Consider the following 11,873-nt stretch of genomic DNA (forward strand, 5'->3'; position numbering starts at 1 on the left):
AAGGATGAGTAAGGAAATGAAAGCCAGTTGGGATGCGTTTGCTCCAGAGGAGGGTCAGCCCCACACTAGCTGTGGGCATTACTGGCTTCACTACGTCTCTGGCCTCAGTTCCCTCACTTGTAGAAGAAGAATGGTACTTGCCTTACTAACCTCATGGGACTGTTGTGAGGACCGCACTTTGTATAAAGCTGTATAAATGCAAGCTATTAAAGTATTTTAAAGATGGGGGAAGCAAACACGGGGTGGGGACTATAAGTTGGTGAGCGTGTGTGTGTGTGTGTGTGTGTGTGTGTGTGTGCGTGTGTGCGTGTGTGCGTGTGCGTGTGATGAATGAGAGGAAGCACTGAGAAGACAGGCTGCACGCTCTAGCTTAGCAGATTCAGGCTCTCTGGGTCGGGAGATTTGGAAGACAAATCCGCCCCCTCCCTCGCGCCCATCCTCCCCCCACCGCGAAAGTGACTGACAAAGGCTGCTGGGCCAATCGCGGCCGCGTATTGCGGCGCTCAGAGCTCCCAGGGGGCGGGGCAGGGGGAGGGGCTCCGGCGGGCCGAGCTCGGGGTTCCGCGGCGCTATTTACAGCGCTGGAGGCGAGCAAGCCGAGGCAGAGGCTCTGGCCAAGGCCGAGCGGAGAGTACGCGTCGCGGAGCTTTTGGGAGCTTTGCGAACGTTTTCTCCCTTTCAAAGAAAGCGATCTGGTTTGTGCGGGCGGCCGGGCAGGCTGAGGCCGCTTCCCCGGGCTGGAGCAGCAGAAACGGGCGGCGGCTGCGACTGGAGAGAAGCGCCGGGACGCGCGGGGCAGATTAGGGCAACCTGGGTTGGCCGAGGCGGCGGCAAAACTTTTTCTCCTGCCTTCCCTCTTTTCTCCAGCAGCCGGCGGAGACTGGCTCTTGCCGCGGACTGTGTGCCCTGACCCGCCGGCCTTTGGGAAGGACAGACGGAGAAGGGGAGCGGGGACTTGGAGGCGACCAGGGGGCGCCGGCCGCTTGGCTGCGCTCCAGTCCATCAGTCTGTCTGTCGGTTGCACGCTGTGCGAGCGCCCATGAGCAGCCCGGCTGGGGCGTCCTAGGCTGCCGCGGAGCCCCCCGACATCGGGAGCCCCGGGCGGGGGCGCGACGCCTGGGTGGGGGGGTTAAATGGATCGCCATTCCAGTTACATCTTCATCTGGCTGCAAATCGAGCTGTGCGCCATGGCCATCCTGCTCACCAAAGGTGAGTGAGCGGGGCGCGGGAGGGGGGCGGCTGCAGGGCGGGTATGTGTGTGTGTTTCTACGTGTATGTCTGTGCGCGTGGACTCCACGCTGGACTGATGGACCAGAATGGCAATCCGGGAGATGAAAGCACCCTCTTCTCCCAGGTTTCTTGGAGAAGTGGGTTGTCCTTTTCCCCATTTGCTGCTACCTCCCCCACCAGTCCCACACCCCGACTTTTCCACGTGGGGGGAGGAGAGTGGGAACGGAGTATCTGGGCGCGGAGTGGAGTGGAGTGGAGCGGAGCAGCTTGTCCGCAGGGCACAGCACGGGCTGGGGGAGGTGGGGAATCCGTCTCCTGCGCCCGGGCCAAGTGGGCTTTGAAGCCGGCTGCCAAGCCTTTGTTAGCAGCGAGTGAGATTTCCTCCCGCAGCGCGTCGGGGCCCACAGGTCACAACAAGTTGGTGCGTTCTTAGAAGTGGCTGCGGTGCGTTCTCGGGCTGCAGGAGACGCGGGCACCCTCGGACTTGGGCTCTCCTTTCCCTCCCCCCCGCCCTCTCCTCTTCTCTCCGCCTCCGCTGCCCCTTCCAGTTCCCTGAGTCTTTGCCCGGGCTCATTGATGTAAAGTCAGACCTCCGGGGCAAGTGGTTGTCAAAATGTTTTTGTTAGTCTGTCTTTAATGAACTTCTGAACGTTTCCAGTCGTGGAGCGGGGCCATCTTAACAGGCTCAGAGCACCGCCTCTTCTCCCCGAGGGCCGCGGGCGAGGAAAAGGATCAGCAGAGCCTTTCTTCCCCCTCACCCCCAGCCCTAGCTTGTGTGTTTGTGTGTATTGCTAGGACAGGGAAGGATGTTCACTCAACTGTACGCCTCTTTATTCTCCACCAGTCGCTTCATACTTTACACAGACCTCCCCACGAAAAGGTTGTGTATTTGGACGTTTTCTTAACCGCAGTTTTTCTACCTTTCAGGTAGAAATGGATGGACTTCCTTTACACTTTGTTAAGATTCTCCTTCCTCCCACCCCCACAACAGTATGTGAATAGATAATATAATGTATTTTAAGTAAGGAGCGGTATTTAGCTTTTCCATCACCCCCCCCCCCCACTCCCTTTCCTATAATTGCCATGTTCCCTGCATGAGGTTAAAGGATAAGCTAGCACAGTGATGATGATGTGCTACAGTATTTATTTATTTTGGAAGGAAGGGTGTAATTAACCCTAAATAACAGCCCTTGCAGCCTGCAGAGGGAAGCCTTCTGGCCCCATCAAAGGCAGGCAGAACAGGGAGTGACTGAGACTGATGTGAAGTCACAGATACTGAAACTATGTGCCTGATAATGATATAATTAGGGGATCACAGACTTCTGACTGCTGTTAACTTCAAAAGCTTTAAGGGAAGCCTGCAGACTCCTGTAGCCATCTTTGACTAAAAGCAGACATTTTTGTTTAATAGCTACATACAGTAACAAGAATGGGGGGGGGGGGAACAGAAGAGCATTGTTCACTGTTTCAAAATACCAATACCCTTTTTGGCCTTTTGCATACCACAGGAAGCAACTTTATGAAACGACAAAAAAAAATAGTTTTAATACAGTAGTACAAAGTCCATTCTCTTTGCAAGAAAAAAAATGTGGCTCTGATTAAAAAGAGTTGTTACAATCTTATGACTAGCCTGTCAAAATTTGTTTATTAGACTATTTTAGGTCAATAAAAACGTAACATTTTAAACAGGGTCTTACAGACATTTAAAATGGCATCTTATGTTCAGTTCTCCCATTTTAATAATTAAAGTGTTTTATTATGTGTAAAAATTTTTAAAGTACGTTGCTTTTATTTCACTTCCTTAAATTGGAAGTTGGAAGTGAAGGCTCTTTAGTCTTTACAGGGACTTGAGAACCTCATCATACCTTCAAGATCTATTGATATTACATGAAAAACACTGACAAATGTTCAGGAGAGAAAACTACAGAGAGGACCTGGGGGGAAACTTCCTGTACCTGGGGTAGGGGGTCAGAGAGAGGAGGGAAGGAATGAAGCCCACTTTACTTCGGTTTATTAAGCCCAAGAGAATGAATTCAGACTTAGGAACAAGACACTCCATCTTTTGACCAGTGTTTAAACCCATATGTGTTCTAGTTTTAGAGCCTAGAAACAGTGGCAGAAACATTCTTGTGAGCCAAGGTAGGCTGAAAATGAGACAGAAAAATCAGGTGATTCACCTTTCACAAGCCATGTAGTGTTTGGGAGTGAGCTTAGGAAGCAGAGGTGGAGGGGGGGCCTCAAGGAGAGAGTGAGAATAGGTTTGTGGAAGAGTCACTGGTGCTTATTTTCAGAGTTTAGACTTCAAATGCAAGACAGATTTCCAGATTTTGAAAACCTGGCATGGAAAGAAGGTGCATCAGATCAAGTGAAAGTTGCCTTAGCTACTGCCTAGAACAATGAGTGAAGTCTGATCTGACTGGACTTCAAGATTAGAGATAGCTCTGGATTCTGGAATATTTGAGCTTCAATTTTTTATATAGGAAAGTGTCACATTGCTCTTAAGAGGTGATGGAGCTTACAAAATGAGTTTTATGAAAGAAACTTTTAAAAATCACTTCCTTCAGAAATTTTTGAGGTTTCCTGAAAGATCTTTTTTAGGGGTTAATACAACCAGTGGAGGATTTTCCAGTTTAAATGTTTCCCCTTTTAGGTCACATGTTGAATTTCATGTAAAACTGGAAGGCAGGGTGAGCTAATATGAAGGGGAGGGGAAGGGAGGGGAAGGGAGGGAGGAGACTCTTGAACATTTTGCAGATTTGCCTCTTTTTATGACTTTCCATTTAGGTTGAAAGAAATTGACTTTGGCAAACAAACCACTAATTGTAAACTGCTCTGTGCCCGTTTAACAGTATACTGGCTAAAAAACTCCTTTGCATGAAAAGATCTTTATAGGGAAAGTTGCTTTTCTGGAGACACTGCAGAGTGGCTGCCCAGTTTCGTAGTTTTTAAAGCCTCTGACTGAAAAAAAGTTTCTAGATTGTTATGGTTCTACTTAATAACTTTATAAGGTGTTAGGTAAAGCTCTTAAACCTTGGCACAGCTCTTGGAGGTAGTAAACAATTCAGCAGTTCCGATCAAATATTTATACTGACAAAATCAAAAAGCCCAGCATTTTTATGTTCTCTGGTCTTGAGGGAATGAAGTGAATAAATAATGTAATTTACCTTTCCTGTAAAGGGGGAAAAAAATCAAGAAAAAAGAAATTAATTACTTTCTTTTAAAAAAGCACTGTTTTAATTGCCTTCTAGTTCTTCAGAAATTTGTGACTCTAAAACTGTTGACCTATAGCTTGTGATCAGAATATTGCATTATAGAATTCTAATAGAAACTGGAATTTAATCACCAATTATCCATAGTGCTTTCTCAATAATGTTCCATGATGATAGTATAAAATACAGCTGAATACTCTAAAGTGAGTTCTCACCCATAACATCTCCTTTAGTCTGTCTTAATGTTCTAGTCCCCTGCCTCCCCAAAATAAATAAAAGATACCTCAGTGAAAAAGACCTTGGACGAAATTTAGCTGTAGTGCTGTTTTCCTGGTAGGCCTTCCCCCAAGTGCCCCTATCCATACTCTCCCTTTTATCTCTCCCTGCCTACCTCTCTTCTATTTGGGGAACTTGTGTGCTTGTGGGGCCAGGCAGCTGAGTTTGACATGATTTCTTCCCTTTTCAGGTGAAATCCGATGCTACTGTGATGCAGCCCACTGTGTCGCAACTGGCTATATGTGTAAATCGGAGCTGAATGCCTGCTTCTCGAGACTTCTTGACCCCCAGAACACGAATTCCCCGCTTACTCACGGCTGCCTAGACTCTATCGCAAGCACAGCAGACATCTGCCAAGCCAAACAGGCACAAAACCACTCCGGCACCGCTGTGCCCACATTGGAATGTTGTCATCAAGATATGTGCAATTATAGAGGACTGCATGATGTTCTTTCTGCTCCCAAGGGTGAGACCTCAGGTAGGGGGAAGGCAGTTTTGTAAACTCAATCGCTTGCCTGATCTATAGGCCTGTGACAGCCAAGACTTTGTATGTCTGCTATTGATTTTGTTGTTAATGTAATTAGAGACACCAGAGGGAGATGCATGGCTGGATGCAAAAATGCGTCTCTCTTGAGTAGCTTTTATGTCTGCACAAGCATTAGATGTCTGTCTGCCTAATAGGCTTGGCCTGTTTTTTTTCAACATTTCTAAGAGGTTAAAGAACATTAGTCCTCATTCATGTTTGGTGACTTAGAGATTGTAGTCCATAGCTTAATATTTGAAAAATGGAGTTGGGATTGTCTTCCTGACACTTTTGTGCCGAGTAGGTCTTAGGTCTTTTCATTGTAATCTTGTGTTTTTCATATGGGATATGTTCAAATTGACTTGTCACTAAAGTAAAATAAGACTATTGATGGTTTTCTCGTCCCATTCCCAACAGGACAAGGAAGCCGATATCAGCATGACAGCAGCCGAAATCTCATCACCAAGGTCCAGGAGCTGACCTCTTCCAAGGAGCTGTGGTTCAGAGCAGCTGTCATCGCGGTGCCTATAGCTGGCGGCCTGATCTTAGTCTTGCTTATCATGTTAGCTCTGAGGATGCTCCGCAGTGAGAACAAGAGACTTCAGGACCAGCGGCAGCAGATGATTTCCCGTTTGCACTATAGTTTTCATGGACACCATTCCAAAAAGGGACAGGTGGCGAAGTTAGACTTGGAATGCATGGTACCAGTCAGTGGACATGAGAATTGCTGTATGAGCTGTGATAAAATGAGACAAACAGACCTCAGCAACGAGAAAATCCTCTCCCTGGTTCATTGGGGAATGTACAGTGGGCATGGGAAGCTGGAATTTGTATGACCAACTTTTACCCGAGTTAAACCTAATGGGAAAAAAAACAAAAACCAAAACTCTTGAAGGCCTTTGGGTTCTGCTGGACAGGAGCACTTTATCTGAAGAAAAACAAAACAAAATTCACTAATCGTCTTTGAGAGAGAAAATAACCTCCACAAACAGAGTCTTGGAGATTTCTTCTGAAGGATTATTTGCACAGATTTAAAATACACTCAAATGTATTATTTGCTTTAAAGCTGTAAAAGCAAAAAAATAGAAGTTGTACACTGTCACCAGGGTTATTTGAACTGTAGGGAGCTGGAAATGAGTACCAAAATAAACTGAAATATACAGTATACAAGCTCCTATATGTTTCTTGATTTATTGTAAAGATTTAAATATATATTATATATATATTTTGTCTGAAATTTAGGGGTGTCTTTCTTAAATTAAAAAAATAGTTGGAAGATGATCTAACTACAGGATTAACTTGTATATTTGAGGCTCGCTCTGTTGCAAGGAATAAATGCTTAATAAATGTTTTGATCTGATCGGTTACAGTGTTAAAAGTACCACATGTATTGTTTTGGGTATGTTGGATGGTGCCTAAATATGCAATATCCATCCTTTTTTCCCTTACCCAGAATTGTCTATGTGAGGAGAATCCTGTTTTTGTAGCCTTCTCTATAATACTAGTTTTAATTACCCCAGGCCAGGTATGTCAGTCAAATCTCTATGAAATGCTTCTACTGTTGGCCTTAATTGGCTTCACACTTTTGCTTATAGGTTATTCCCACCTCAGCCCACCCCCCAATCTAAATTTTCTTATTTAAGTTGACCATTGTTCTCTTGTATTGTTGAGTGATTGATTCCTTATTCAATTTTGTTTCAAGCTTAAATGGAATAAATTTTCCATTAGACCAGACCTCTTATTTTCCAAAACCTATTCATTCCTTATACTGATGTCTCCCTTATTCTCCTCGGTTCCTAGAGAACCTGACAAAACTGAGCCTAGTGCGCCAGCTAAGATCTGAAAATGTATGGTGGTAAGAGGTGATCACTTTGGCTTATTTTACACTTAGCCGTTGATTAATGCCACCCAGTGTAGCATTGATGTTAGCCAAGTGACTAATGTCATTAAAATAAACAAGATTTACAGTTTTAATTCATACTTTATATAGGTCTACTGGCCACAACATCTGTTTGACTTGCTGAGGATCTATGGACTTGTTTATGTGTGAGAATAGGCTTTCTCTTCAATGACTTGGGAAAAACCATTTGCTTTTACTGTCCATTTCTGGGGCATATTATTTTTGTGAAAGTTAAGAAAAAAAAATTGAGCCTATAATGAGGTGAATGTAATGGCCAGTTCTACCTACAGCTAGAGTGATCCCAGAGTTAAATTGAATGCTTGGATCAATTTTGATCTATCATGGTCCCTGAGGCCTGTCTAGGGTATGAAGGAAATGAAGATCTGGCATAATAAGGAAGCCTGTTAAAATTAAATATTTAAAGTCACAGCATTAGCATCATGCTTTTTTTGAGGTTCTTGGTAAAAATTAATTTTGGGGTCAAATTTTAGTGTCCTTTATTGATATTTTAGTTTGTTCAACCTAGAAACAAGTTAAAAGCTTGCGCCTCATGGACTTGTGTTCTATACATTCCTCTGATGTCTTTGCCACTATCGTGTTAGGTTATGGATGGTCCTTTAAGCAGGATTTCTACATATGTATCTGTCAGTCTTACCAGTGCTGAAATGACATTTCTCCATCCTCTACAAGCCCACAGCAGTATCAGATGAGTCTGATATGCTGGTACCCAGGGCCAAGTTATCAGAAAAAAAAATTATCAGAAACTTCATAGGTCCTTTAGTTCAGTCCCTACTTGAATGGGCAGAGGAGCAGTATTTGTAGCAGACCTGATAGTTGTACTGGGAGTTAGTTTAGGCTCAATCAATTAGTACTTGTGTCACTTTGGGGCAAATTATTTGATCTCTCTGGGCTTCAAGTTTCCCTTACCTTAAGAGAGTTGGATTAGATGGTTCCTAAATCTGATCTGATCTAAATCCATTAGGCCTCTCCACCATCCCTGGCGGGGAGGGATCTTCCTCTCCAAAGGCAGTACATTCCATTTTTGCATGGTGGCTGTTATTAAGAAGTTTTTCTTTACATGGGACTGCAATCTGCTTCAGCAGCTTCAGCTCATGGCTCTCAGTTCTGCCCTCTGGGACCACATAGCATTAGCCTTGTCACTTCCAGATGACAGATCTTCAAATACTTGGAGGAGATTAGGTTCCCCAATTTCAGTTCATAAATTCCTAAGTCAGAAAATTGACATCAAGTTAAATCATGAAATTAAAGTTACATCAAAGTGAACAAAATGAAATTTGAACTGATTAACTCCTACAGGAAGGAGTGGATTTAGGGTCTGAGCTAGTAAGATATTTTCAGAAAATGTAATAGCTTCTCCCATTCTTTTGTCCTATATTTCTAACTTTGTATTCTTTCTGCTCCATCCTCCAAATGAATGCGTCTCTGTTAATTTCAACTTTTCATGGAGGTCTGGTCCCATGCTTACTAGAAGTCAGCTGACTTCTCATCCTGCTTGTCAAACCAGGCAATAACAAATAGGTCAGCTCCATCTCTTGACCTAATGATTGTCCCTGCAACTCTCCACATTATCTAGAACTTCGTTTCTACCTTTTAGACATGGCCTTACTTTTTTTTGATCCAGATTTAATGTCCTTTCCATAGATGAATTGGAGTTTCGATATGAAAACATCACCATGTTTCTTAAAATACTAACCTTTTAGTTCATTGCTTTGGACAAAGCTTGCATTACTTTGTGTAGAGATAGCCAGGCTAGGGGTTTAGGTGTGAATTCCATTTCTTTTTTTGCTTCAGGAGGACCTCTGAGGCAGAGATTTTGAGGAATCAGTAACCCAAGAAGAACAACGCTCATTGACAAAAGGAAGGGCTAGAGTACATTCAGTGCCAGACTTTGGGGGGTGGGTTACTTTGTTCTCAAATACTATTCTATTTGAGTGGTGGTAGAGTCAAGACCCTTATACATACTCCACCGGAGAACTGAGTTCTCTGTTTTGAGCTGGGAATTTTCCCCAACTAAGGAGTAATTATTTCAGAATGCCTATGATAGTCCTTCAGCATTACTCTCTGCCTGTGTTCCTGGCCATCTTGTTCTGCACGATAGTCCTAACTTTTTTGTTCTTCTGCTCTCTCTTTTTGAATTGGTCTCAGACTTCCTGGGGATTGGTTTATGTGTCTCCTCCTAACTTCTGCTGAACTGATTCTATTAAAAACACTATACCACAGGGGGTTTGACCTTCTAAAATACCAAACATGTATGCTTTAGAAAATCACAAAGCTCCCCTCTCTAAAGAGCCTGTAAATCTGGTTTCAATATTGGGTGATTACAGGCTAAAAGCTTGAAAGCAACCAGTGGCATCCAGTATCAGGGAGCTGGAAGTAGCCTTTTCAGACAGAGCTAGGATAATTTTCTTATGTCCAACTGATCCTTTACTTTCTGCCTCTTACCTTCCTCCCTCTGCTCCAAATAATTTAAGATCTTTTAGAAGCTTTATGCTTTAAGGATTACATAATTAATAAGGGACATACTATCAGTGACGGATTGACCTGCCATGACAGTTTAAATATATAGGAACTTGGACTTATCTCTGTCTTGCTGGGTGATTGTTTTCTTTACCTACATAGAATGACTGAGGATTACAAATGGAAGCCTGCAAACTGGACAGTGGATGTTTCCATCTCTTTCTTGGTTTGCTGTGTTTGGAGAAGAATCATCTTTTCTAATTTTCAGGTTGGTTTGCAGTGGTTTCCCTTCGAAATAACCTAAAGGGTTGATGATAGAAATATTTTGACTTTAGGTAACTGTTGATGTTTTTCTGGCAGAAAATATCCAATGGAATGGAAATTCCTTTGGCAGTTCTGCTACTTGCAGCCAGTTCATCCTCTCAGGAAATGGGAGCGGAGGGTCTGTTTTGATAACAGGCATTTACATAAATTTGCAAAGCACTGTACATTGGATCTCACTGGAATTCTTCTACATCTCTGTGGATGAGGTATTATAATCCCCATTTTACAGATGGAGAAACAAACTGAGACTCAGAGGTTAAATGACTTGGATATGAACCCCAGCCTCCCTGACACCAAGTGCAAAATTATCCACTGCATCATTCTCATTCTATCCAATTTGGTTAACTGCGTGAACCCATTCTGGATCTCTGAAGGTATTAAGTTTCAAGATGGTTGAGTGTATGATTTCGTGTAGGAAGGGCCTTTAGACATATTAGTCCCAACCTGTTATTTTACAAATGAGGAAAATGAACTCCAGAGAAGTGAAATGATTTGCTTAAAGTCACAAAGGAATAACAGTATAATAATAGTTCACAATTATATACTGCTTTTAAGGTATGCAAAGGACTTTGCATACATTATCCTATTTAACAGTAAGAAGCAGAGTCTAGATTCTAGCCCTGGTGTTGGGATGGCAAATCCAGGACTCTCTGCATGGCTCCATAGTCGATTTAGAAGTTTACTCTGTTGTTCCTAACAAATTGGAAATACTTCTGCGACTTGTTTTTAGAATTTCATTTTTCTATTTAATACAGGTATGCTGGTATACAGGTATACAGGTATGTTGCTAGAGATGAAAAATCTATTTGGCTATCTATTCTCTAGCTCAGGGGAGAAAAAAATTGGGTTCCAAGTGTGTATTCTTCATCCTTAGCTAAACTTGCCAACATCCCCCTTCTCTCTGCTGCTCTAAGACATGTCTTGTAAGTTGAGGTTTTATGAAAGGAAGCACAAGATGGTGTCCTCTGGTTAGGGCACAGCTTTGCCATCCAGTGTCGTTCTAGCTGCCGAGCATGCCCAATTTGATTCTGCTGAAATCAGAAGAGAGTTGTAACGTGTAGGTTTTCACCATAGCGATGTAGGCCGGGAGAGGGGGTGAGGGATAAAGAGGTTGGAAGGAAGAGCAGTTAAACAGTCTGATTAATGCTTGGAGCTAGGTAGCAGTTTCCCAGTGGGTCTCTCCCCTTTGTGGAGGTTGTAAACCCTTTCAGTGGGAGGGGGACCCTCTGGCTATATTTCTGCAATAGCTCACCTCACCTCCATTCCTTGAATTTGAAAAGAACTTTAGAATACAAGCTGGGGAACAGGAAGCAACTCTGACAAATTCTGGAGGAAAGGAGTGTGTGTGGGGGGGTGGGGGGGCGGGGAGGGACACAATGGGAGATACCTGTTGGTGAGCAGTCAGATTGTATCTCAAAGCATTTATAGGTGTCTTTTTTCAGGTTCAGCCCATATATGCAAGCCCATGGCCTTTCTGTTTCTTTACCCTACGATATCCTTGGGATTTGGAGAGTTATGCGAAGAGCTGATTCAGTTGTTTCAACTGGGGTCCAACTTCCTCTTTCTTGGAGGCCAGACTAGAGCAGGACCCCTGGAAGATCAATGAAACAAGAAATATTTATGTAGATCTATTCTGTATTAACCTCTAGGCCCACCGCCACTACCAAGTTCATTTGGAAAGCTAGGAACCAGCTCAAGACTGAATAAATGGTATGCTCTGGGGATTCTTCTTCCTCTAATGATTCTAAACGCAGCGGGGCCTACATTGGACGTAATAATGTGGTTCTGAGAAACTAGCTCTTTGTTTTCAGCACCGTGAGCACAAAACAAATAGCTTTGAATTAATAAAATGAACTGCCTGTTAACTAAACTGACCCAGAAAGATCTAGCCTTACAGACCTGATGGAATAAGATGAGCTTAGTTGTTAAAAAA

The 11,873-nt window shown here is 43.4% G+C and overlaps 1 protein-coding gene across 1 annotated transcript; it reads left to right on the forward strand.

Annotated features, from left to right (window-relative positions):
* Positions 1-565: 565 nt before the first annotated feature.
* BAMBI (BMP and activin membrane bound inhibitor) lies at positions 566-6,457 on the forward strand. The gene is made up of 3 exons (XM_036760914.1): positions 566-1,209; positions 4,906-5,193; positions 5,656-6,457. Exons 1-3 carry the CDS (start codon positions 1,134-1,136, stop codon positions 6,072-6,074), a joined length of 783 nt encoding a protein of 260 aa, XP_036616809.1. The 5' UTR covers positions 566-1,133; the 3' UTR covers positions 6,075-6,457.
* The last annotated feature ends 5,416 nt before the right edge of the window (positions 6,458-11,873 follow it).

Source organism: Trichosurus vulpecula, chromosome 5 (genome assembly GCF_011100635.1).
Source record: "Trichosurus vulpecula isolate mTriVul1 chromosome 5, mTriVul1.pri, whole genome shotgun sequence".
Lineage (NCBI taxonomy): Eukaryota > Metazoa > Chordata > Mammalia > Diprotodontia > Phalangeridae > Trichosurus > Trichosurus vulpecula.